The sequence below is a fragment of the Rutilus rutilus genome, assembly GCF_951802725.1.
Source record: "Rutilus rutilus genome assembly, chromosome: 1".
Classification (NCBI taxonomy): Eukaryota; Metazoa; Chordata; class Actinopteri; order Cypriniformes; family Leuciscidae; genus Rutilus; species Rutilus rutilus.
Genome location: NC_140209.1, coordinates 36,191,657 through 36,218,864, shown reverse-complemented (window position 1 = coordinate 36,218,864; position 27,208 = coordinate 36,191,657). Strand labels below are relative to the sequence as shown.

Here is a 27,208-nt window from a genome sequence, read left to right as displayed (position 1 = left end):
AATCAAGAGTTAGACTCCAAATTTTTTTTTTTTTTTTTTTTTGCTCGTAATGTGACGTCAGCTTTCCTCAAACATTTATTGTTTTTTCACTGAAAAAAAAACTTTTTTTTTTTTTGGTTGCATTTGAATTAGTCAGAGGGAATTTCAACTCAATCAAATCAATTCATCATGACTATTTTCAGTTCCTTAAAGTTAAGTTGGATTTAGTTTAGGATGTGTTTTGTCTTCAACAGAAAAATATTTTTGACTGAAAGAGGAACAATGAACTTGGAAAGAAATTAGAGGTTTCATGCTCCTTGTTTGTGCATTTTTCTTCTTCAGAAATCTCTGTATTAGTGGGCAAAAATGATAATAAGCAAGTTGCAGCAGCAGGTGGGCAACACTTTTTTAAAAACTTTGTTATTATAATGGTAAATACAATGTTACAATATTAGTGAGTCTAATATGGATGTTTTTTTTTTTTTTTTTTGGCCGGGGGCTTTCTGACTTCCCATGGGTGAATTACATATTCTAACCACACAACACCATGTCTATAGCGTCATATAAAGATGTGTTTGTCCTCAAAGAGCCTGTCGAACCTGATGAGTCTCTAGCTCCACCCACCCATGTCTGTCACACATAGCCTTTACTTTACCATGTGTTTCCACATCACTACAACTTTAAGGAGAGGGACATTCCTACTCTTTTCTGCAGGAAATCACATGGAGGTGCTATCGCTCTCACATGACATCTAAACTATGGCAGGGGACATCAATGAAGGTAGGGAAATAGAAATTACGGTCATTTAAGCTAAATATCGCACAGTTTTAGATAATGTTTTGCTGTCTGTTTTATGTAGCGTATGTATTTGAACCTTTGTACTACTTTGCTGTTTTATATATGTATTTGAACGGTTATATGCGAATTTGTTTTCTTGATTTCGCTGACGATGTTGTAAAAATTCGCGACTAAAATCGTGAGTCACTTTAACGCGAGTTAGCTATGCGTTTTACTTTGTTGTCTTGTTGCATAAATGTTTATTTTTATTTGTTGTTTCACCAGTTTCTCCTGTTTTCTGACTTGTTCATCGAAGTTGTCCAGATTGACGACTCAAAGTTTAAACTGATATGTCTTTATAATACTATAGCTATAGCCTATTTATTTATTTTTTTGTATGACAACATTGTATCGATTTGTTCACGAGTTGGCACAGCAGAATGTTTGATTGCAATGATACATGCAGTGAATATCCATTCCTATAGGCTGAATGTTGCCATAGAGACTGTCAGTGCTGCCGCGAGAATCTGCTTTTAAGCCAATCAGATAATTTATCTCTGCAAAGGCCAATTTAAATTGCGAATGGGAACCTTGAAATGGTTTTTATTAAATGTTAAAAAAAAACCTAAAACGGTTTCTGTTAAATAAAATTAATGTTTGTTTGTGATACCCTTTAATTTTCGTTGTTTTATTTTTATTTAGTATTTTACACTACTTGTTAAAATGCATTGAGAACTTACTGAACTCAAAAAATAAATAAAACGAAATCTGTAAAAATACAAATGTATTGCGCAACTACAATGTCCTGTCAGTGTTTTAGCAATAAGCTTTTTTGGATAAAAAACCCCAACTGTGTTCTCTTGTTGAAATGAAATTGACTGTAGTTGTTTATTCCTAGTCATAATTCTTCTGTCAATTTGTTATTTCAACACAGAGCTCTTAAAGGGATAGTTCACCCAAAATAAAAATCTGTGTCATCAATTTAATGTTTAAATGTCATCAATGACTCATTCTAAACCCATAGACTGTCGTTAATCTTCTATATTTAGATATTTTTAATGAAATCTGAGAGATTTCTGTCCCTCCATTCACCCAAAACTCTGACAGTTTAAGCATGCTTGAGCTGCCGTTTACCACATTTGTTCGCTGATCAATGTTTACATGTGAATAAAGCTTTAATTAAATCTGTTCATCATTTAAAGCGATCATGTCTCTAAACCGCTCCATTAATATGGATTTCTATTACTCTTTATGAAAGTTTTGAACCCTCTGAGTTTTGAGTGAGACTTTCAATGGAGGGACAGAAATCTTAATGTATAAGATAGATACAAACATCTTCATTTGTGTTCCAAGGATTAAAGAAAGTCTCATGGTGCTGCTGAGTAACTGATGACAGCATTTTCATTTTTGGATGAACTACTATTCCTTTAACATACAGCCCTTTGAATCTAGGATCCGTCCCTTCATACTATCGTGAAGTGCATCAAGCCATCTGCTCCAGAACTGATGAACGAGTGCCTATCAGTGTATTCCTGAGAGTTCTCAGCAGAACATCTCTTTCCATCACTGTTCAAAACCAGGTGAGACTTACACCAGGATTACGTCTTATTATTGGTTAGGAAGACCGTAGCCGACAGTTAGCTAAATTACATCCCACAGGCTTTTTTTCAGTGACCTTATTTACAGCTGGATAAGGATAAATATCATGATTTTGTTGGGTTCTCTTGTGGAACCATGACTTATTCTGCATAGACTGAAAGATATGTCATTTACATTTTAGATAACCGAACATGTAAACAACAGTGATGGATTCCTAAGTAAAGTCTCGCTGTATAAAGGCTTGGCTCTCATTGCCCTTGCTCAACAAGGAAAACCACCAAGTCCCAAACTGCTGGAGAGTTTCATACAAGGTAAGCAAAAGCAGATCAATTCCTCAGCTGACTGTAGTAAATGTGTAGCTTAATCAGATGTCATTTTAAAGTCAGTAACCCCAGTTAGTCTCCATAAAAACTGTCTTGTGTTCAACATATCACGTGATATTGTATTGCCTCTCACATGCTATCCCAACTGAATTACATCCAAGCTGCATTTCACTGTCACCATCTGTGCGCAGTGATTTGCGCAAGAGCAAAGCTTAATAAGTGGAGGTTTTATATTACTGCTTTCAACATTTCAGCACTTTTCACTGTTCTCATGGGTACCTTTACAGCATGTGTGTATGATTTACAATACTCGGGTCTATGGTTATGTTGGGCTGGTTGTTCGATGGCTTATTTTAATGATTTTTCATCAGCTCTGAAGGGTTAAAGTTTCTATTCAATACAGGCCTCTTGTGTTATTTCAGGTGTTGCCAGTATGACAGTTGACTGTGCACTTTAATAGTGAGGTTTCCTGTTCTCTCCTCTAAGCAAAACCAAGTTTCCCGTCCATTGCATGCCAACTGCTTATCTCTCTATGGAATGGCCAAGAAGGATATTTTGTTGTTTTTGCATTTTACCAAACAAAAGCAAAGATCCTGGTTTGAATCTGCTGAGACAACTTTTTGTTATGCAGAGTCATGTTGTTTTTTCTCCTTTTCCAGATTTTCTTTTCTAAATGTGGCACACAAACCACAGAAATCCACCGGAAAAAATATGGTGTGCCACATAGCTCAACATTGTTCATTGTTTTTCTCTCATTCCTTCTCGTTACTTTTGAGATTTCCTTCATGCTGTGTTATTATATGCTGTCATAAGATTGTTGCGAAACAGATATGGGAAGAAAGTCATCTTCTTTGTCTTCTTTAAAGTGATTAAGTATGAGACTGTGATCACCCACATGTAATGGTTAGTCAGTCACATGTGGCTGTCACACCACGCTGAATACATTGTGTTGTATGTCATGTTTTTTTAAGAGTTCCCAAAGCCTCAGCTTGGAGAGCCGAAGGATCTTCAGAGTCTAAAGATGCAGTCGGTTCAGGAGAGTCCTCTGATCTTGTCCGTGACTCTGGCAGAGCTGTTGAAGAAGGACACCGTCAAAGTTGACCTCATTCCTGAGAAGAAGGGACTGTTTCTTAAACATGTGGAGTATCAGGTCACCAGTGAGGTGAGTGAGTTTAGAGGCGGCATTACAAGTTTACAGTTTTCTGTCATTAATCAGACAAAATCGATTAGTCCAAGTCTACACCCTAACAATGACTCAACTAATGGTTTAGGCCCTAAACCATTAGTTGAGTCATTGTTGTAGTGTCATGCTAGCCATGATGCACAAACAAACAAAAATCAGACTAAAATGTTGGGAAAATGAGCCTAACATTTTCTTCTCTCCATATTAAGCTGAAAAAAATGGCTCACTTCAGCATTAGCATTCGTGTTGGGTGATGCCATCACACGTGGACACCCTAAAATAAATGTGTAAACAGAGACCACTGAGTCTTTGTGATCACACTCTTAAAAATAAAGGTTTCAAAAGGGGGGTTTTGCTGAAGAAATATTTTTAGTTTCCAAAAGAACCTTTCAGTGAACAGTTCTTAAAGGGATAGTTCACCCAAAAACGAAAATCCTGTATTAATTACTCGCCCTCATTTCGTTCCAAACCCGTAAGACTTTTGTTCATCTTCGGAACTCAAATGAAGATCTTTTTAATAAAATCGGAAAGCTTTCTGTCCTCCATTGACAGCTACACAACTACCACTTTGACGCTTCAAAAAGTTCATAAAAAGATCGTAAAATTAATCCATATGAATTTAGCGTTTAATTCCCAATTTTAATGACAGATTTTTCATTTTTGGGTGAACTATACCTTTAAAGGGATACTCCACTTTTTTTGGAAATAGGCTCATTTTACAACTCCCCCAGAGTTGAAAACAGTTGAGTTTTACCGTTTTTGAATCCATTCAGCCGATCTCCGGGTCTGGCGGTACCACATTTAGCATAGCTTAGCATAGATCATTGAATCGGACAGGACCATTAGCATCTCTCTCAAAAAAATGACCAAAGAGTTTCGATATTTTTCCTATTTAAAACTTGACTCTTCTGTAGTTACATAGTGTACTAAGACCGACGGAAAATGTAAAGTTGCGATTTTCTAGGCTGATATGGCTAGGAACTATACTCTCATTCCTGCGTAATAATCAAGAAACTTTGCTGCCGTACCATGAGTGCAGCATGCGTAATGATATGACGCAGCGCCTGAAAATAGGTCTAATAGGTTAGACAAACTTAGTCCCGGTCGCGTTGGAATTTACCGAGCTGGGGACTATTTTCAGGCGCTGCGTCATATCATTATACCTGCTGGACTCATGGTATGGCAGCAAAGTTTCTTGATTATTACGCAGGAATGAGAGTATAGTTCCTAGCCATATCAGGCTAGAAAATCGCAACTTTTCATTTTCCGTCGGTCTTAGTACACGATGTAACTACAGAAGAGTCAAGTTTTAAATAGGAAAAATATATCGAAACTCTTTGGTCATTTTTTTGAGAGAGATGCTAATGGTCCTGTCCGATTCAATGATCTATGCTAATCTATGCTAAAAGTGGTACCACCAGACCCGGAGTTCGGCTGAATGGATTCGAAAACGGTAAGACTCAACTGTTTAACTCTGGGGGAGTTGTAAAATGAGCCTATTTCCAACAAAAGTGGAGTATCCCTTTAAAAGAACCATGTATTCATAATCTAAAGAACCTTTTTCTACTATAAAGAATCTTTTGTGGAATGGAAAGGTTCCATGGATGTTCTAAATGGAATCATCAATGCCAATAAAGAACCTTTTTTCTCAAGGGTGCAGTATCTTATTTGAGATAAAATAGCTTGATGAGCAAATCAACATATCCTCTCCAGTCTAAAAAGGAATGTGGGGAACCAGTGGTGCATAATCCAGACTTTGCAAAGAGGCTGTTATTGAAAAATGAGGAAATTAAAATCTATATTTGACACAAAAGAAAAGCCATTTCAGAGAAAATTATTTCTGGTGCAAAATATAGTATTATATAAGGACCTCAACAGGAAAAATACAATTAAACATTATTTATTTATTTTTCAATATAATAAAAGTATGTCATTTTTAAGCAAGCTGCTGAGTCATTGCAACAGTTACAGTTGCATTATTTTATATGTATCGCTGATAGTTCATGTGCCATGTGCCCTTTCCAGCGTTTTACAGTATCGGTCTATCGGCGATACAGCGATTTTGACGTCTTCCATGAGCTCCTGCTTCAGAGATATGCTTACAGAGCCGTGCCGGCGCTTCCTCCCAAAAGGGCGCTGAAAGGAGGTAGGCCGTTGTTTTATTCACTGTAAAATACCAGCCTGTGAAGGGTTTGTGATCAAACCTTTAGATTATAGTCTTGTTCACCTCTCACTTAGGCTGTGCTGTGACATTCAGTGCTTTCTGGGAATCCACCAGACAAACAATTGCGGCTCTGCCAAGGTTAAAAAAAGTAAACTTGTTCTGATTTTCTGCAGACTTCAGCAAGTTGTACTTCCATAGTAACTGAGTACCAGAAAGCTCCTTGCTGTGTTGTGTTAATGGAAGGACTATGTTTAGCTGTTTCTGGAAAAGTTTAATCTTTTCTCTGTTCTTTGGCCCCGCTGCAGTCCTGACCTCCATGTCAGAGCGAGAGTTCATTGAAGGGCGGAGACGAGCCCTGGGAAGGTTCCTAAATCTTGTGGCACGACACCCTGTCTTTTCCGAAGATGAGCTTGTGAAAACATTCCTCACCTTCAGTGGCTCGGTATGGACTTTTTCGCCAAACCTGAACACCAACTTAATTCAAAGTTCTAGATAAACAGGATTGAATTTTATGATATATTATAGTACAAGAAAAATAAATTAGATATGCCAATTTTGGGTTGAGAAAATATACAGTATGTATATTTTTTTTATGTTTTTCATAGATGTTCATCAGGTTGTAACTTCCCTTATTTATGTCCCACAGGATGTCCAACCTAAGCTTAGAGATGCTTGCAAAAAATTGGGGGATGAGTTCATGACCTGTAGATATGCAACGCAGGCCAAGGTTTGATTCAGCTTTATTTTACTCGTATGTTAAATATTTGTTCAATATTTATTTATCAATATTGCCTGTATTGTGATTTCTCCTCCAGGATTACCTCCCAGCAGATATCCAAAGTCAGTTTTCATCCAGCAGGGAGCTCATCAGAAATATCCATAACAGTTTTCAGAAGTTACGAGACCGGGCAGAGAGGATGGCTGAGCGCTCAAAGGAGAACGCCACAGATCTGCTGATGTTTGGGAAGGAGCTCAGGTACCAACTTATCCTCAGTGTTGTGCCTAAATCTTTGCAGTGTCTCTTAGACCAATGGTTCACAAAAACAGCACCAAAACATTAGAAAGTATGAGCTACAGATCATTTTATTAGTTTAATCTTACATTTTAATTTACTGTGAAGGGTTTTGCTAAAATTCTCTAGGTGTATCATATGCAGCATGGAACAGATGAGGCGAGGATTATACGCAAACATTATTTATACAACAAACACAAAAAAAGGAGAAAACAGGAGACGCAACAGCTCTACAACAGAGATGTAAAGACAATGACTGACAACAAAAGACTCAAACACAGGACTTATATATACAAACAAGAGGATAACAAGGCACAGGTGAAACTGATTAAACGCCATGGTGACTAAAAAGGGTTTACAAAAAGCTGTGTCCGAAATCGCCCCCTATACCCTCATTTTTCCTCCTGCGTTTAAAAAAAAATCCCGTCCACACATGCTCGGTTTAAAAGAAATCTCCGCCTACATGAAAACGCAAAAACATGCTATCAAGCGCTGTCAAGAGCATGCCACACCAGCAGGCGGCGATATAACCCTAATCGTAAAGCCACGTTGGCCAATCAGAAGCCTGAATCAGAAGCAAAAACCCTGGTTTTACTGTCTACACGACAACACTGCAACCGGCGTTTCTGAAAATCCTCACCCTGGCAGGGGTTTTCAAAAATGTTCGGTTTCAGTGACCTGATACTGCGTTTCCGTGTGGACGAACGGCCAAACCGCGTAAAAAAAGTCACGGTTATAAAAATACCCGTGTCCGTGTAGACAAGGCCTGACACTGAGCTGCCGCTTTTGCATAGTTTGTGCTTATCGTTTAATAATAATTTGACACGTAGCAAACTGGAAGCTCCAGTAGTAATGAAAAGATTTATCTTGAACTCTGTCATGGGAACTATGTATAAACCTTACTTAAACAATTTCATAATCAATTAAAAACCAATTTATACCAGCATGATATTATGCTGTACCCACATTGGACAAGCGGTTTGGAAAATAGATGTATGGATGATTAACATGCGGGTACCATCTTCTGGTCAGACGCGGGAATTCATTCGTGGTGTGATTCACAGTGCATTATGGGTACTCTCTAGCCGTTGAGCATACATTGGTTGTACACTCGTTATTGCGGTGCATTATGGGATTGAATGAGTGCACTCGATAACGTCCACTATGGTTTCGGACTTCACTACAAATAGCTGTCCCTTTATGTAGTGCACTATTTAAGGGTATAAGGGGTGATTTTGGACACAGCCGAAGGCAGACAGGAACTTAACACTGGAAAAGACACCAGAAACATCAAGGCAAACAGAACATCAAAATAAGGGTCCTATAACACAAAACACAGTGTAAACTTTTTTTTAAGGGCTGTGCTGCCATTCTGGATTGCAGAAGAAAAGGATGCAGGAGAAGAAAGTTTAACACTTATTTAAAATAATTAAAATAAAAAAAAATCTAGTCATATTTGCTTATGGTTAACTGAATCATCGAAGGTCAGCAGCAAGTACATTGGTCAATAAAGTGAGATTAAATGCTTAAAAATATTTGTTCTATTTATGTAGGTTTGCATAGTATTCTGAATTTTGCATTTCACTGATTTAATTCATTTCAAAGAATACTGAATCTTTTTTTGTGCGAATGAGATTAGTAAATGTACTAAATGTCCTTCGGATGTGACGTTAAACCGAGGTACTGACTCTCTGTGGTCATTAAAAATCCCATGTCACTTCTCGTAAAGAGTCCCCTACTCCCTACTCTGATACAAGTCTACAAATCACCCTGCAGTGTTTTTATTTATTTATATGAAATTGACTATTTGACTGTACATCTTTTACACACAATAGTACATGTAACATTAACTGTTTGAATAGTTAGAAAATGCTGGAATATTTATTATTGCAGTGGTTTGAGAGAGCTTGATTGCCAAATGTTTCTGACTATTGGCTGTATAGATTTAAGCTTTGGTCTCTCTCCACTCCAGTTGTTTGGGATCAGATGAGTCACCTGTGCCTGTCCTGGCGTCCTGCAAGAGTCCCTGGGCTGCTCTTAGACACTCTGTCAAAGGGCTCTCTGTTGAGTTCTCACTTCTGTCTGAAAGAGCTGCCCAACAGGTACTGTGCCGCCCACACATACCACGTGAATTGGTGGCATGCTGCTACAGAGGAATTTAATTTGTTTGCTTAATACAGGGCAGAAGAGAGGAGGATGATGTGGTGGAAAAACTAAATCTGTTTCTGGACTTGCTGCAGTCGTACAGGGTGAGTACTGATGCATTTAAATTTTTAGTCTCAGCTGAGAAGTTTTTCTTTCTTTTTTTGTCCATTTTTAAGAAATAAACTGAAATATGATTTTTTTTGACACATTACTGGTTTAAAGTTAGGAATAATTAAGATTTATTTAAATGTTTTTGAAAGAAGCCTCTTATGTTCACAAACTCATTTATTAATTTGATCAAAAATACAGTAAAAATGTAAATACTGTGAAATATTACAAATATTATTTTAATATGTTTTACCTTTATTTATTTCTGCATCATTACCCCAGTCTTCATTGTCACATGATCCTTCAGAATCATTCTAATACTCTGATTTGCTGCTCAAGAAACATTTCTTATTATTATCAATGTTGTGCTGCTTAATATTTCTGTGGAAACCATGATATACTACTATTATTCAAAAATCTGGGGTAAGTATCATTTTATTCAGCAAGGATGCATTACATTTTTCAAAAGTGACAGTAAAGACATTTATAATATTACACAAATTCTGTTTCAAATACATGCTGTTCTTTTGGTCTTTCTGTTCATCAAAGAATCATGAAAAAAATCACGGTTTCCAGCAAAAACCTTTTCAACATTGATATAATAAGAACTTTATTAAGTTATAAGAACTAAATTATTACGAATTGAGCAACAATTATAACTGAGCAGCAAATCAGCATATTATAATGAGAGAGGACAGGAAATAATGGGAATGAGTAACAAAATTGGCATTCGTTGCAAGCTGGATTCAAACCTGTGTCACCCACATGAGCACCAAAGCTCAATGTGCATATAAGGTAACAAATAAGCCAAGCCACAGCAGGTTTTTTTTAATGAGCGTTTATGTGTGTTGTCATACAGGACTTGTGTGAACGGCACGAGAAAGGGGTCTTGCACGAACATCAGCGAGCGCTACAGAAGTACAGTGTCATGAAGAGACAAATGCTGAGCGCCACCGTGCAGCCTAAAGAACAGGTTTCTGTAGAGCAGCTGGAGTCCCGCATCGTCCAGGTCAGCCCTCACACACTCAGACATACACACACACACACACACTACAAAGAGCTATAGCAGCTTGTGAGCTAGAATCAGCAGAGGGAAAATGTGGGGACTAGTAGCTTCAGGGGAGCTGATGCATCTCTTTAATTTAGTAGGTGAAATTGATCTGAAGGACTTGAAACTAAAGCCCTAGAGCAAAATTTGTGTCCTCAAAATCCCTTTAGGGATGCCGCAGGAATATGAACTGGGATCTCTGCCATGCCACTTTAGAGAGATAGCAGGAGGCCTCTTTTTCATCTTGGGTTTAGACCAGGGGTTTGTAAAAGATTTGAGTTATATATATATATATATATATATATATATATATATATATATAATCTTTATATATATTAGATAAAGATTTGAGAATATGTATAAAAATATATAAAATAATATGTTAGAAGATGTTTTTTTAGTGATGTCACAGTTAAAATGTTAGCTTAAGATATTCAAAAATGTTTAAAAAAATTGGGCGTCAGTAAAATGTTTTATTTATTTATTAATCATTTAATTCAACATGCACACATTAAATTGATTAAAAGTGACAGTAAAGACAATAATGTTATAACAGATTTCTATTTCAAATAAATGCTGTTCTTTTGAACATTGTATTCATCAAAGCATCCTAAAAAACGTATCACAGTTTCCACAAAAATATTAAGCATCTGATTTCAACATTGAGAATAATAATAACACGTTTTTGTTTTTTTGTTTTTGCACCAAGTCATCATATTAGAATGATTTCTGAAGGATCGTGTGACACTGAATACTAGGGTGATGACTGCTAAAATACATAAAGGAAATCAATTACATTTTAAAATATATTAAAATAGAAAATACTGTAGTTATTTGATGTAAAATTGAACCAAACTGAAGAAAAAAAACACTATTCTAATGTAATTTTATTGCATCAAGAGCACTCAAAATATTGTAAAAGCAACCAGGTAATTCCAAGCAAGTTAATAATCTATATTTTTACTGGCCAGATTTGCATTTAAGCATTTAATTGATCATTTGAGTAGCCATTTTGCACATTTATTTCATTTTACAATTTTGTTAATTATTTTAAGGATTTAGCTATTTAATTTTGTTAGAAATATAACTTTTATAAAGGCCCGTTCTCTTTTTATGATAAAAGCCCGGCCAGCTGGAGGAAGAGAGAAAGTATGTCACATGATGCAATGCCAAATCATGAGGCACATACTTTATCTGTTTAACCTTCAAATAACATGTCATGATCCAGTGGGTTTTAACTGCTGGATGGCTCATTGTGAGCAAGTAGCAGAAATTGGTCACTACAGGGAAGATGATGATGATAGTTAGGGTGGGATGATGTGACCGCACCGTGACCTCACTCTGATCTCTGACTCACGGCAGCAAGAAAACGCCATTCAGGTCATGGAGCTGCGCAACTACTTCTCCCTGTTCTGCCTGCACCAGGAGAGCCAGCTCATATTCACATACCTGCCCATCACGTCTCTCATCCTGGGAGCATTTGTAGACTCACAGGTGCTGGGACATAAAGATGTAAGCTTATCCTTTATGTAGTATCACCAGTATGTGTGTTAAGAGTTATTCTTTTCAATAAATGCCAAAGCTGCTTTCTTTATTACTTAGATGTTAACAAAACCTTGACATATTTGTTGATGTGTCTTATTTTGCTCTGATCTAGATGGGTGAGGTGTGGCAAGATCTTCGTTCCAAGCTAACAAGTCTTTTTGGGGACGGTAATGGACGGTCTCCGCCTCTCAGCCCAAAATAGCCTCCCTTCTGTGCCTTCAGAATCTCAAGAAGACAATGAACTCTAGCCTGGTTTGAATTGCAGGATCTCTACTGGAGTTACAGATAGTCAATATCATATAAAAGCACCTTGCAAAGAATTATGGGAAACCAGATCTTAAAGTCTTACTGAGGTGAAGAAGGCCCTCGATTTCCTACAGTTTGAGCAAATGGACGGCTAAAATAAATGGCTATGCTGTTGAGAATCATTTTAGGAAGACACTGTATTACTGTTTTTACATGTAGCCTATGCAAAGATGATGTTGCTGTTTAGAAATGTAAGCTAATCTGAAAGAGAAGAATTTTTACATTGTATAAAACAGTGTAACACATGAAAAATGACCTTTTCTAGACGCTATCTTAGGTGCAATAAGAAATGAGCTGAGAAGCTAATAGCCAGAGAGCTAAAGGTTGCCGTGTTCAAACAGAAAATATGCAGAGATTATGCTACTAGTTGCAAAGGCACTATATTATTATTTGTTTGTGGTTTCAGCTGCCAGTCTGATATCTGTTGTGTATTTTGTGATCTGCACTCCATGTGCTTCCAGCTTTGTTTTTTTACATTTCATCATTTTTAAGGAATAGACTATACACTACCATTCAAAAGAGGTTAGTATTTTTATTCATTTCATTTATTTCTTAATTATTCAGCAAGGATGCATTAAATTGATCAAAAGTGACTGTAAAGAGCAAAGACATCTAGGATTTCTGTAATCAAAGAATCCTGAAATAAATGCATCATGCATTAAACAACAGAACTGTTTTCAACGTTGATAAAAACTCAGAATCTCCTTCACAGGAATAAATTACATTTTATAATAAAATAAAAGTTATTTTAAATGGTTTTACTGTAAGTAAATGCAATTGGTGAGCATAAGTGACTTTCAAAAACATTACCGTGAGATATTCATACTTGAACGGTAGTGTAGGCTATGTAACGTTAAGTGAAAGACTTATAATTAATTGTCAAACAGTTCTGTAAAATGTATTTTCTATTACTCTATATTCTATTACACTAAACTTTTTTCTATATTTTCTAAGTCTGTGCCTGGATCGAGGGGGTCTTAAAATGAAGCAATAACTACAATTAGTATGGAATTAATAGTCATTATTAGCCGCTAGCTGCTATAGCTACCCGACCTGTTTTCAGTCATTTGATAAAACACGAAGGTCTGAAATTCTCAAGACTGCTTGTAAGCCATTACGTGGACCTCTTTGAAATATGTCTGCCATTTTTGCTGTTGTTGATAACGCATATCATGCGTATTTTGTCTTAATTGTTTAACATTGTAGCAAACCCCTTTGCAGAGCTTATTATTATTGTTCATGTTTGATGGTTCAATTGAGGAAAGCAACAAAGGAATGGAAACTGTTTTGTACTCAAATGCATATTCAATTCTGCCATCTGCTGGCACAGAGAGTAAATGCAAGTTTGAGAAGATTGATCAAAAGTGTCAGTAACATTCATAATGTATAAAAAAAAAAATTCGATTTCAACTTTTTAATAAAATATATATTTTTTAGTTTCTGAAACTGGTTCATACTATGCAGCCAGTTTTTTTTTTCTTGATATGAAAGTATGCCTTAAAATATATTTATGTATAGATATATTTATCATACATAATTTGAAATCATTGAAGAATGCACAAAGATGTACGTCAGAATATTTAATGAAGTTAAACTTCTGTTTTCTTCTGATTAAACTTGTTTTTTTAGAGGACAGGTAGTTGGAGATGAAGAACTTTATGTACACTACTAATGGAAAATCAGTTGTAAGAATAAGGAACAAAGAAACAGGAAAAAACAAAACATTAGAATACAGATCATGATGCATTTGAGGATTCAACCAAACTATAAATGAAACATCAAACTAATGGATAACGTTATTTTCTTATGCATGTCGTGCTCCATGGAGTCATGTACTCAGTAGTGTGAACATCAGATTTTGCTGGATAATTTCTACTGATACAATGACAATGTCCATCAATGGTATTAAAACCCCAATCAAATGTCATCCACCACCTCCAGTTTATGCTCCACTATCACATCATGACCGTGGAATTTAAAATATCCCAAGAACTTCTTTTTCTGAAACATCAGTGGGAACCACTGGACATCATCTGCCCACATCTGGCTGAAAGGTATTTTGTCTGTGTCAAACCACTGTGGCCTCATCTCTGAAAGACAAAACAAACCGCTTCAGTGGCACGTTATTAGACCTTCTGTCTCAGTATGTGTCTCATAAAGTGATGTGGAGCTGTATTACCGTCTGATTCGGTTGGCTCTCCTTTATAGGTGTCAGCTCTGAAAATGTGGACATCGAGCAGTTCTGTTTCTCCAATAAACTCAAATTTGATATTTCCAATCTTGAGAAGGGTGTCAACAGTGAGACCACTTTCCTCTAGCAGCTCCCTGTCAAATTAAATGGCATTTTGTTTCAGTTGGAAACCAATAAAAGCAGGGAAGATTGAACATGACCAATCGCAGACACCGTTGTTAAGTTGAACAGAGAAGTAAATAATATCAATCATTCGCAGAGTTACAAGGTTCAAACTGTTTAACTTTGATGTGTAGCGTCAAGGAAGTGAAAAAGCAGACACTGGAGGGAAAAGTATGGCTTTTCTAAAGTAGGTTTCACTTTCAGTCTCTTGGTACCAGAAAGATGACCATTCTTAATGCTTTTACACCTGAAAAAAACACTGCTATTACTCAGTGTTGGAACTGTAAAGCAATTATATTAATGGATGACCATTTTTGGTGCCCAGTTCCCGGAAATGTCTGATTTTATAACAAATACACTGCAATTTTTTTTACTTTATGCATTTATTCTCACTTTATTAACCAATGTTTTTACTGCTAACCTTCGATGATCCAATTAAACCTTTTTTTGTAAGCAAATATGATTTTAGATAAACATCACATTTGTGTTTCTTTTTCGTTTGTTTTTATTGCTGATGTTAGAGTGTTAACTTTCTTCTCTTGCGTTTTGGTCTTATTAAAATATATATATATATATATATATATTTTTTTTTTTTTTCATTAGCTCAGCCCAGGTGAGAAAAAGTAACGTAAAAGTAACGTAACATGTTCCTTTCCATAAAAAGTAACCAAGTAATGCAATTAGTTACTTTTTTAGGGAGTAAAGCAATATTATAACACATTACTTTTAAAAGTCACTTTCCCCAACACTGATTATAATAACAGTATTATGGAACCCACAACAATTAAAAAACAAAAAGTAGATCTTAAAGGGTTAGTTCACCCAAAAATGAAAATTCTGTCAGTAATTACTCACCCTCATGTTGTTCCAACCCCGTAAGACTTTCGTTCATCTTCGGAACACAAATTAAGATATTTTTGATGAAATCTGAGAGCTGGATCACTACTCCATAGACTTCTAGGTGACCGAAACTTGCTGGCCCAGAAAAGTTATTAAAGAGATCGTTAATATAGTCCAAGTGACTACAGTGGCTCAATCTTAAGTATATCAAGCGACGAGAATACTTTTTGTGCGCAAAAAACAACGACTTTATTCCACTATTAATTTCCTTCTCTCTGGGCCTCGAGTGAGTTCGCGTAGTGTTTTTGCGCAGCGCGTCTGTGTTACACGTCACAACGTAGGCTCACTATTGGCCGACGCTGGTCATGTGTGTGATGCGTGTGACGTACAACACAGACGCGCTGCGCAAAAACACTACGTGAAAAGACTCGAGGCCCAGATAGAAGGAAATTAATAGTGGAATAAAGTCGTTATTTTTGTTTGTTTTTGCGCACAAAAAGTATTCTCGTCACTTGATATACTTAAGATTGAGCCACTGGAGTCACTTGGACTATATTAACGATCTCTTTAATAACTTTTCTGGGCCAGCAAGTTTCGGTCACCTAGAAGTCTATGGAGGAGTGAGCCAGCGCTCAGATTTCATCAAAAATATCTTAATTTGTGTTCCAAAGATGAACGAAGGTCTTACGGGGTTGGAACAACATGAGGGTGAGTAATTACTGACAGAATTTTCATTTCTGGGTGAACTAACCCTTTAATATTTTAACCACTGAACTAGGAAATGTCCACGGGTCCCATTTCAGAAATCTGGTCACGTTATATTAACCAGTGTTATTATTGTTAACGAATTATAAAAAATAAAATAAAAATAATTTTCATTACTTGAAATAAAATAAACATTAAATCTAATAAAATATAAAAACTCAAATTTATTTTATTTCAGCTAGTTACCAAAGCAACATTTCTCATTTTTGTTTAGTTTAAACCTAAGGACTAAATTTATTAATAAATAACTATATAGACATAAAAAAAAAAAAAGTTAACAAAATCCACAATAGCATATCAAGGACACTGAACTGTTGTGTGTCATTGCTGCAGAAGAACACATCAGTGACTGTGTGTTGGACTCACCGTCGGGCAGCCTGCTCTATGGTCTCTCCTGTCTGGACTTTCCCTCCAAACCCATTCCATTTGCCCGCTCCAAAGCCTCTCTTCTTCATGCCCAATAACACCCGGCCGGGCTGCACTACCAGCACCAGGGTCAGCAGTTTAGAGCTCAGCATCATCACCCTGTAACGTTACATAATACAACATGCTGTAATACAATGTCTTTATATATGGGCTATATCATTATAATGTTATGTCGTTTAGCAGTTGCTTCCTGCAATATAGAGGATTTGTATTTTAAATAATATATTTCATTATACAGATCAAGTTCTTACTTTTATTTACACTAGCACTGCAGCATTCAAAAGATGATTAGCTTTTCTTAAGAGTCTATAAACAATAAGCGACAAATGGTAACTTATAGGGTAGGCTAGATGATTAATATAAATCAGTACAGTGCAGTTTCTTAAGTTGCTTAAGTTCTACGAAAATAATTTGCTTACTTTGTCCAACGAAATCAGTATAGACAAAAAAAAATTAACATATAAGAAATAATAACATAAGACGTGATTACGGAAAGAATTTAATGAGTCGGTCGAGCTTGTTTCCCGCGTGTTGCTCGCGATCACATGGAGGCTTCAGATTGACAACAGTGAATTTGGTCATCATAGTGACTGACGTCTGCTGACGTCCACATACAGGTTGTTCAACAGATGATTTACAGATCTGCAAAATATATAAACTCCGCCTACCTAAGATTTGTAATCGAGAGTGCAACAGTGAAATGTTCTCGGTCGGAAATTCGACTCGTTTCTGTGAATCGGTTCTTTTGAACAGAACTAAACGAACTTAAAAACATGTAAACCACCTAAAATCACTTAATCGTTTTTTAAAAATGTTTTTGCAAAATATATCAAATACGTTTTATTTAGTAACATTTCTGCTATGCGACTAGTAAAGGCTATAATTTCTCCTGATTCCGTCACATGAAGTTCATTGAAAAGATCCGACTCAAAAGAACGAGTCCTTCACGAATCGGACATCGCAGTGTGCAACAGTCAAATATTCTCGACTGAAAAAAAATATTAGACAGAAATAAATTCAAAGATTCGTTAGAGTATCTGATATATAGGCTTATGCATTTAATCTAAATAATTCACACGTTATCCTAAAGACAAATAAAGCACAATATTGTATAACTCAATGATTTGAAAAGTTATGCGCAATGTTCGCGCATCTTTGACATCATGCGGACACCAGACGCACATGTGTCTTCTTGTTTTCATTTCATAACGTTACTTCTTCATTAATTTCCTCTACAGGTCACTTCTTTGTAAATGATGTGGAAGTGTATACAAAGGTCGTGCATTCACGTGTCAGCGGTCTCGCTAAAGAAGACGCCTCTGCACATGAAGGGGAAAAGTGCTGCTGATCAGAGATGGCTGGTGCGGCAGCTAAATGACCCTTTCGTTAAAGCTGCTCACCTGCAGAATTACCGCTGTAGAAGCGCCTTTAAACTGATCGAGATAGATGACAAATACAGACTTCTGAAACCTGGTTTAAGCGTCATAGATTGTGGTGCTGCGCCTGGTGCGTGGAGTCAAGTTGCCGTCCAGAGAGTCAATTCAACAGCAGAAAGTAAGTGAGTTGCTGAATTGAAATGTAATATAATATCACATCATATGATGTCTATGCATGCCATCTTGTGGAGCAAATAATAGTGCCTAATTAGTTAGGTGAAGTAAGTAAAAAAAATATATATATTTCAAATAAATTATCTTATTTTAAACTTTTTATTAAAACAAATCCTGAATGGTTTCAAGAAAAATATTAGTTTTTTTTAAATTCACTTTGGTACTATTTTCACAAGTTAGGTGTACATTTTCAAAACTTAGTACTAATATCACAACATATCATCAAAAGTGCACTTTTTTCAAACATTTCATCATGTTTTCAATTGTGTTAGTACAATACTCAAAATCACAAAGTATCCCTTTCACAACACAAAACAAGTGTTTCATCTACATAAATGTTTCATTCACAGTAACTGCCTTTCATAAAGCTCTTACTATCAAACTTTAGATTTGCATCTCTTCTTGTTCAGTTTAATACATTTGTCTATTATTTAATCCAACTGATCTTAATGGTTAATCAATGAATCATTTGGTACACCTATAGATTTCTATATATATTGATTCAATACACAGTTTCTATAGAACTTGTTTGCAATTTCTGATATGGATAACCAAATGTAATGAATTCTTTTTACATAAGTGATTTATAGATAATAACCACCATGATGTTCAAAGTGTGTGTGTGTGAGAGAGAGAGAGAGAGAGAGAGAGATACAGAGAAATTAGCCATTTGTGCAAATACTGTAAAGCAGAATAGAGTATAAGGGAGAGGAGACTGTAAAACATCAGATTGATCAGAGATGCATCAGTAAGGGAGACAGATGCCATCAATTACAGCATTTTACATTACAGTATGTATGCAATACTGTAAACAGATTACCATGGTAGAGACTGCCGAATTACTGTAACTCAACCTTCATCTGTAAAGGTCCACTACAGTATAGATTCAGTCAAATGGTATATAGAGTGAAATCATTTACTGTATTGCCAGCAAACTGTTAGCACAGAACCTCATGGCTGTACTTCATCACACCTTTTGATAACACACTGGATAGATACTATTACAAACATTATGGATTCAGTTACTTCTAATGTGGCAAATATAGCCTGTATTACTGTAATTATTTCAGCAACAACGGTGATTTGAAACATCTATCTTGCATTGTTTGCTGTTGAATGAACTGATTGTTAAAAGTACTAAAGTGAAAGAAGATCATACTGTTGTGTTTCGGTGAGTAAACCAAATATTCTCATTACATAATACAATAACCTTGTGTTTGAAACAATGATTATGTGGACTGAAATGTGTATAACTGTAATGAAAGCATGGGATCACGTTTTGAAAGAATGACTAGCTGTGTTACAAGTGTGATCAGTTTGGATTTTTGTATTAAGAGTTTTGAAAATGTACACCTTACTTGTGAAAATAGTACCAAAGCGAATAAAAAAAAAAAAAAACTGTAAGCAGCACAACTGTTTTCAACATTGATAATAACTAGATGATTCTTGAGCATCAAATCAGAATGTTAGCACAGGTCAAAAGTTTGAAAACATTACGATTTTTAAAGATTTTGAAAGAAGTCTCTTATGCTCATCAAGACTGCATTTATTTGTTAAAAAATACAGGGAAAAAAAACACAGTAATATTGTGAGATAATAATAATATTACAATTTAAAAAGATTCAAAGCTGAATTTTCATCAGCCATTACTCCAGTCTTCAGTGTCACATGATCCTTCAGAAATCATAATAATATGCTGATTTGATACTCAGTTATGATCAATGTTGGAAACAGTTGTGCTGCTTAATATTTTTTTGGAACCTGTGATATTTTTTTCCATGATTTATTGATGATTAAAAAGAACAGCATTTGTAGCATTTATTCAGCATACTGAATAAAAGTATTAATTTCTTTCAAAAAAGGAAAAAAAAAAATACTTACCCCAAACTTTTGAATGGTAGTGTATATTGTTACAAAAGATTTCTATTTTATATAAATGCTGTTCTTTTTTTACTTTTTATTCAATTAAGAATCCTGAAAAAAGTATCACAGCACATGTTATAACAAATATTATGCAGCACAACTGTTTCCAATATTGATAATAAATCAGAATATTAGAATGATTTCTGAAGGATCATGTGACACTGAAGACTGGAGCAATGATGCTGAAAATTCAGCTTTGATCACAGGAATAAATTGTTTTAAAATATATTAAAATAGAAAACAGTATTTCTCAATATTACTGTTGTTACTGTATTTTGATATATCATTTCAAATAATATTTAATAAAAAAAATGTCTCACCAAGTCCAAACGTTTGGACAGTAGTGTATAAATATGGGTAAAAAATAAGGTTCTAAAAATCGTTTTAAGTATAAAAGATTAGTGCAGTCCACACCACAACTACACCGATAACAACACAGAGTAACAATATTGTTGGAATCACTTTCAGAACTTTTTTTTTTTTTTTTCCAGGCTGAACGATAAAAAACATTGACTGCCAATCAGAATCCATGTTGCATTTTGTCTGCTGGTGTGGATGCAAATATAGTTATTGTTATCTTTATAGCTATAGTTCTTGGTGTGAACAGGCCATTAAATGTTTATTACATTCATTTTTTCAAAGCTGATATAGCCTAAACACCATACCTTTGTTCATTCCAGGTGCAGATCTTCCAAAAGGAAGCGTAGTAGGAATAGACATATTACGCATCGCCCCTTTGGATGGAGCTCAGTTTCTGTCCAATCACGACATCACTGCTCCTTTAACTCACATGGCGCTGGAGAGGCTCCTCCCTGAAGCTCGAGCAGATGTCATCCTCAGTGACATGGCCCCCAATGCCAGTGGCCTCAGGGAACTGGATCATGAAAGACTGGTCACCATGTGTCTATCAGCGCTGGACTTAGCTGACAAGGTTTTGCGTCCCGGGGGCTCTTTGATTTGTAAATACTGGGATGGAGCTCTGGCCCATAAGCTCCAGCAGAGACTTTCCTCTATGTTTCAAGATGTAAGAAGCGTAAAGCCAAGAGCAAGCAGGAAGGAGTCAGCAGAGCTTTTCTTCCTGGCGAGGATGTTTAAAATGAGATAGGATGAAGTCTTTTTCATTTTTCATTGTAATATATGAAATATAAATAAATATATATTGAATAAAAGAAAGTAGTCGGGTTTGTATTGCTTGCCTACAACCAGATCAGTGCATTAGAAACCTAATACGTATCCTGAACATAAAAAAATGCTATAGCAGAATAAATATGAAATCAGATTTGCATATGATTTTCAGTTTATCAGTAAGGCCTAGCATTGTCATTGTAGCAAAGTCATTCTTTTAAATAATTTTATAAAGACATGATTGGCATGCATCTAAAATGCTTTTCAGTGAGTAATTTCATATTTATAGTATATTTTACTCTATAATAGTGTATAGTTTCCTCCTATTAGTAATTATATCCTTACGAAAGCACATGCAACATATATTATTTATTGGATTAGATCAGTGGTTCTCAAATGGCCATCCGTGAAGCATTTGTATAAAGTTGTGTAAAAACTAAACTAAATAAAATCATTAGAATTGACTAAATGACTAAAATTAACTGATTGTGTTTGCATTCATTTTTTAATTTACGTTTGTGTTCTCTAACTTCACAATCCAACTGCTGACCTAACAAACAGGTGTCTCATTTAGGTTTTACCAGCTAACCTTTATTAGCGAAACAAAGTAGCAATGTATTTTAACAAAACAGCAGACTGGCAAGAATCAAGTTTCATGATTCATATTTAAGATATTAATTTTGTACACATGTAGCCTAAACCCTAAAAACATTGTTTTGAGGAAGTTGGTTCTTCCCCTGACATGTCGAAGTGTTCCTGTTGTTATAAATACTTAAATAATGTCACTCACTTTTATCCATCAATGTAAGTGTTCGGCCTGATTTCTTAGCCAAATTATGTGTGGACTGCTGTCAATATTTTTATTTAGTAGAATGGTGTTTGTTAGGTAGGCCTACTCCCAGTGGTGCACAGTACTTCAGTAAATGTCATCAGTTACTGTACTTTAGTATCTTTTTGACTGAGCGTAAAAGATATTAGCAACTTTTACTCTACTTGACTACATTTTTTAATAAGTATATGTAGGCCTACTCCTTACACCAAAACATTTGTGATGAGTAGGCTAATGCATGGCACCTAGCTTTTTCTGAGGCAGTTCATTTCTGCTAGAAAAGACGAAGTATCTCCATCTACAGGGCATTGAAGGTATTATATCTTGTGCATTATTGCTCTTACTCACCCAAACTTGTCAATAAAGCTAATTTACTCCAATACAAGTGCATTAGCAGGTAGTTTCTGAATCGCAGGTGTTTCATATACGAGATGAGGACATGCCTGCAGTTGGTGCTGAGGCCGATGACGTCGAGTGCAACACTGCCCAGCAACATTGCTCAAAAAGTTGCCCCGTGTATCATCACCTTAAGTCATTTTCGCTGTAAGGTATCTGTACTTTTACTTTCAAGTATGGTTTTCAGGTAGGCTACTCTTCTTTACACCTCTGGGTACTCCACAATTTTTGTATTACTCTTGAATTTGTTCCCCATCTAACACTGGATTGACCAATATTCAGTTGGCCTGAAGATGGTGCTCTTGAGTTGCCAGTACGAAAGCAGCAGAATTATAGCTGAACACACGCTCACACCCCAGCAGTTTGAAGAAGAGGTGGCGTGGACCGGCTGTTATTTGGAACCCTGTTTTTCCCGACCGTTTGGGAGTCGAGTGCTCAAGAATTAAAAATCCTGCATTGTCATTTGCATTTTTAGCAAATTCTTGAAGTGTGTCTTATTTGACAACGCTTTAATCTTGTGTTTCTCTAACCGGAAAGCTAAATTGTTTGCGTAATACCGAAAAAAAACGTTTTTCCAGTTGCATAGAAAGATGCAATCATTCTCTCATTATAAGCGAGAAGCTGCAGAGAGGATGGATAAGTGTCTTATAGACAGTATGACTAATGAGAATCCTTTGTCCCTGTAGCAGTGCAGTCTCACAGACATTAGCCTGACATTATTATCACTCTCTTTCTACAGTCCAGCTGTGAATGACATCCAGCTTGTGCTTCTTACGTGGACAGTTTAGACCTAACATTTGTTCAGATATGAAATAGAAATGTTAGAAATAATAAAAGGGGTTTTAATGATTCATAGAGGTTAGAGCAGAGTGTATTAATCACTATAGCCTCATGGGGTTGGGAGTTTTATGGTTATACATTCCTTGCCTATAATGCTCAACTCCTCAAACTTTAAGTAGCTCAAACTGAATGCTGCATGCTTGATTTGAAAGCACTAGAAAAAGAATGTCAGGTCCGACTCTGGATTGCTCTAATCTCAAGCTCAGAGAATCTTCAGCTGAGAGACTCAAACATACCTAAATGAATTCTGCCGGCAGCTCCGTCGCTTTCATATTCGACTGAGCTGCAGCGTGTACCATACAGTATGGAAATTCTTGCAACCTCACTCTTTAATCTGAGCGTCTGTGTCAGCAATATGGTTAATGTGTGCCGCTTCGGTCAATTTGAATGCTGTGGTTTTTGATCATCGCTCTGACGTATCAAAAACGTACGTTTGGGGGACAATCCACTCCTGCGTCAGTGACATGTCAAAAGAGCCTGGAGAATTCATTATAGAAGATTAAGGAATTTATTTGAGAGCTTAGTTTTATACGCCTCTTAACGGTTGTAAAAGTGGAGACTATAGTGTCTGCAGGGGTTCAGCAACACTGAGTGATATGGAAATACAAGAGATCGTGCTAAATTTATAATAGCTTTTTTGAGGGGGTTATCATCTTGATTTTAAAGTTTTCTTTCTCTTTCTTTTTATTTCTTTAGGATTCATTGCTGTTAATTCACATCCTTCAGGTTTCTTGACCTCGAGAATGCTGTGCAGCTGCTTCGCACCTGGTTGGATTACGCCATTTTTCAGTGGTGATCTCTGAACTGGATTGTCTATAAGTTTGCCATCGGGCTGCCGCGAGCTCTCTACCCCGTTACATCTTTACCATGCTCGGCTCTTCAGATGGTATCAACATGCCTTGGGCAAAAAAAAATCTTTTTTCTTTTGCCTCATTTTTTTGTCTTGCATCTGTAATGGATATTAGATATTTACCATCACAACTAAGGGCCTTGAACTGCCGCCTGCGTCTTGATCCAATGACTGAATACTGTCAGAGACTAGAGATTCTCCTTCGCCCACGATACATACACCGCTCGCAGCGTGCACTCAAGAGTACCTTTTGCTCTAAGCCTGATGCTCTTCCATGCATCTGGACCAACTACAGACTGTCGTCCATACCTAGACAATTGCCTGCCGGTCACACTATTCAGTGCTTTCTGATCTATCTCATTGATAGCGATCAGCAACATACCTCTAATTTGAATGTCTTGCATCATCACTTTGCACTTTTGAACTGTCAATCAATCTCGGACAAAGCCCCTTATCTCAATGAAATGATCGCTGACAATAAGCTTGACATTTTTCTTCTCACTGAAACTTGGCAAGTTCTTGAAGATTTTCTGCAGTTAAATCTACTTATACACCAGATGGATATAAGTATCTGTCTAGACCTCGAATGCACGGTAAAGGGGGTGGTCTCGCTGTCATCCATTGTGATAACCTCAGACTCAAGCAACTTGACTTTCACGACACCAATACATTTGAATACATGGTATTGAAGGCTGACTCTCTTATGTGAACTGACTGGTCACTATTTAGCTTTTATTGAACATGTCAAAAATTACAAATCGGCCCTGAACTCGGCTCGTTCTAGTTTTGTATCTGCCACAATTAACAAATCAAGCAACAGGCCAAAAGCATTATTTAACACATTAAATAAATAAACTGTTCATTCCTGAATCACTTGCTAGAAAAGACAGATGCCGTCCACCAGTGCTTCTCTAATGATGCTACAAATATTAGATATTTGCCGAATCAATCTGGTCAGTCCCTGACTTTCTTTTCTCTGACTACTCCATCTTCTGTGTCTGAGTTTATTTTGAAATCCAACCCTTCATCTTGTCGTCTTGACCCTGCTCCTACTCCTCTTTTGAAACTCTGCCATTCACTTATCTCTGCACCTATCTCTCACGTCATCAATGCGTTTCTTACCTCTGCTTCATTACCTCTGCCACTCAAAACTGCTTCTATTAACCCTGTTCTCAAGAAACCCAACCTTGATCCCTCAGTTTTATCTAATTATCGTCCTATTTCAAATCTACCCTTCATAGCAAAATTACTGGAAAGTACTGTTGCCTCCCAGCTTCAGTCTTTTCTGGTCGAAAATAATCTCTTTGATCCCTTTCAGTCTGGTTTTTGCCCCCTTCATAGTACTGAAACTGCACTTGTCAAGGTACTGAATGATCTGCTTCTTTCTGGTGACTCTGGTTCTCTGTCTATACTCCTGCTGCTCGACCTCGGCTCTGCCTTTGATACTGTCTCCCATGAACTACTCATTTCTCGCCTTTCGGATGTGGGTATTTCTGCTGTTCTTTCTTGGTTCTCTTCCTATCTCTCTGACAGACAATTCTACATTTCAGTACAAGATTTTCGCTCACCTACTGTCACCCTGAAGCAAGGTGTCCCCCAGGGATCCGTTCTCGGGCCATTATAATTCATAATTTACATAATGCCTCTTGGTCAGATCTTCCACCGTCACGGTTTTAATTATAATTTTTACGCTGATGACATCCAATTATATACCATCTGTACACCTGCTCTATCTGTCACAATGGACAAAATCTCTGCTTGTGTGCACGAAATAAAAGATTGGCTTCATTCAAATTTTCTAAAACTTAACATGGACAAAACTGAGATTATTTTTACTGGACCTCCGTCACTCACTAGCAAAATTCCTACCAATTTCACCTGTGAGATTGCTGGCTCTCACATCAAACCATCTAGTACTGTTAAAAATCTTGGTGTAATCTTTGACTACTCTCTCTCTTTCCAGGCTCATATTAATTCTATCATCAAATCAGCATTCTTTCATCTACGTTGCATCGCCCAGCTCCGTCCCTTCATCAGTATCAAAGATGCTGAAAATGTCATCCATGCATTTGTCACATCACGTCTTGATTACTGTAATGGCCTTTTCATTGGTCTATCTGCTAGCTCCATTTCCAGATTGCAATTCATTCAAAACTCTGCTGCTAAAATACTTACCCACACCAAGCGTTCTGCCCATATCACCCCAATTTTGTACGATCTTCACTGGCTTCCAGTGACTTATCGTATTAAATTATAAATCCTCCTGCTCACTTTTCCTTCTCTGCACAGCTTGGCTCCCCCCTATCTTTGTAACCTGCTCCACCCCTACACCCCGACTCGCTCTCTACGATCCTCTGACTCTAGCCTTCTCGTTGTCCCTCGGCATCGCCTAGCTTCAATGGGGGGCAGATCATTCAGTGTTGTTGCACCCAAACTATGGAACTCTCCCCCCCGATCACTCTGTTGTGTTAATACTATTTCTGAATTTAAAACTATGTTCAAAACTCATTTATTTTCCAAATGTTACCATTCTTAAGTTGTATTACATTTCGTTGTGTCTGATTGTATTCTGCTGTATGCTACCCCATCTACATAATTCTCCTTTACTGTACTTTTACTCTCATCTACCTACTGTTGTTTTGTTTGTTATCATTGTCCATTGCCATTATTGTTGCTTGTTCATTGTAAAGCATCCTTGAGCCCTGGAAAGATGCTATACAAATAAAACGTATTATTATATTAGAATTAAAGTTCTAAATGAAAATAATACAAAGGAATTCATATAACTTTTAAGTATGAATTAAACACGTTATTAAACGCATAGCATATGTGGTACTTTCAGGAACATAATTTTCCATTTATATTTCATTATACTTAATCAAGGATTTCATTGTGTGGAGCATGGTAGAAAAACACTTAATTTCCTACAATGAATCATCTCAGCAATGCCCATTGAAGCCTAAGGAGTTTGCTCTGCCTTGACAAGCACAAATGTATTGACAATTTTGCATATTTATTTTTTCTTATTTATTCCAGAGCTGATATTATATAGGATTGCTTAC

The 27,208-nt window shown here is 36.5% G+C and overlaps 3 protein-coding genes across 6 annotated transcripts; 2 read left to right on the top strand and 1 right to left on the bottom strand.

Moving 5' to 3' along the window:
• The first annotated feature begins 568 nt into the window (after positions 1–568).
• Positions 569–12,875, top strand: snx8a (sorting nexin 8a). Its single transcript, XM_084430398.1, has 13 exons — positions 569–759; positions 2,209–2,336; positions 2,537–2,666; positions 3,650–3,840; positions 5,887–6,007; positions 6,331–6,467; positions 6,672–6,752; positions 6,841–7,001; positions 9,010–9,139; positions 9,218–9,286; positions 10,150–10,299; positions 11,701–11,850; positions 11,996–12,875. Exons 1-13 carry the CDS (start codon positions 738–740, stop codon positions 12,083–12,085), a joined length of 1,560 nt encoding a protein of 519 aa, XP_084286524.1. The 5' UTR covers positions 569–737; the 3' UTR covers positions 12,086–12,875.
• Positions 12,876–13,754: 879 nt separating this feature from the next.
• Positions 13,755–18,107, bottom strand: nudt1 (nudix (nucleoside diphosphate linked moiety X)-type motif 1). Of its 4 annotated transcripts, XM_084430431.1 has the most exons (5): positions 16,993–17,156; positions 16,825–16,879; positions 16,514–16,672; positions 14,369–14,514; positions 13,755–14,279 (listed from the first exon to the last, which is right to left on the bottom strand). In XM_084430431.1, exons 3-5 carry the CDS (start codon positions 16,666–16,668, stop codon positions 14,107–14,109), a joined length of 474 nt encoding a protein of 157 aa, XP_084286557.1. In that variant the 5' UTR covers positions 16,669–16,672; positions 16,825–16,879; positions 16,993–17,156; the 3' UTR covers positions 13,755–14,106. The 4 variants fall into 4 exon arrangements, with proteins under 4 accessions (XP_084286557.1, XP_084286556.1, XP_084286555.1 ...); XM_084430430.1 differs by lacking the exons at positions 16,825–16,879; positions 16,993–17,156 and adding an exon at positions 17,974–18,107; XM_084430429.1 differs by lacking the exon at positions 16,825–16,879 and having other exon boundaries at positions 16,993–17,243.
• On the top strand, positions 17,577–21,317 carry mrm2 (mitochondrial rRNA methyltransferase 2). The gene is made up of 2 exons (XM_084430411.1): positions 17,577–18,127; positions 20,787–21,317. Exons 1-2 carry the CDS (start codon positions 17,827–17,829, stop codon positions 21,209–21,211), a joined length of 726 nt encoding a protein of 241 aa, XP_084286537.1. The 5' UTR covers positions 17,577–17,826; the 3' UTR covers positions 21,212–21,317.
• The last annotated feature ends 5,891 nt before the right edge of the window (positions 21,318–27,208 follow it).

Excerpts from the sequence above, each read along its gene's own strand:
- snx8a (XM_084430398.1), top strand. The coding sequence starts at position 738 with ATGGCAGGGGACATCAATGAAG. Across the intron at positions 760-2,208 it reads GGCAGGGGACATCAATGAAG|GATCCGTCCCTTCATACTAT; the intron begins GTAGGGAAATAG and ends CTTTGAATCTAG. Across the intron at positions 9,287-10,149 it reads ACTTGCTGCAGTCGTACAGG|GACTTGTGTGAACGGCACGA; the intron begins GTGAGTACTGAT and ends GTTGTCATACAG.
- nudt1 (XM_084430428.1), bottom strand. The coding sequence starts at position 17,158 with ATGATGACCAAATTCACTGTTGTCAATCTGAAGCCTCCATGTGATCGC. Across the intron at positions 16,673-17,063 it reads CGACTCATTAAATTCTTTCC|GGTGATGATGCTGAGCTCTA; the intron begins GTAATCACGTCT and ends GTAACGTTACAG. Across the intron at positions 14,515-16,513 it reads ATAGAGCAGGCTGCCCGACG|GGAGCTGCTAGAGGAAAGTG; the intron begins GTGAGTCCAACA and ends TTAATTTGACAG.
- mrm2 (XM_084430411.1), top strand. The coding sequence starts at position 17,827 with ATGATGTGGAAGTGTATACAAAGGTCGTGCATTCACGTGTCAGCGGTC. Across the intron at positions 18,128-20,786 it reads AGTCAATTCAACAGCAGAAA|GTGCAGATCTTCCAAAAGGA; the intron begins GTAAGTGAGTTG and ends TGTTCATTCCAG.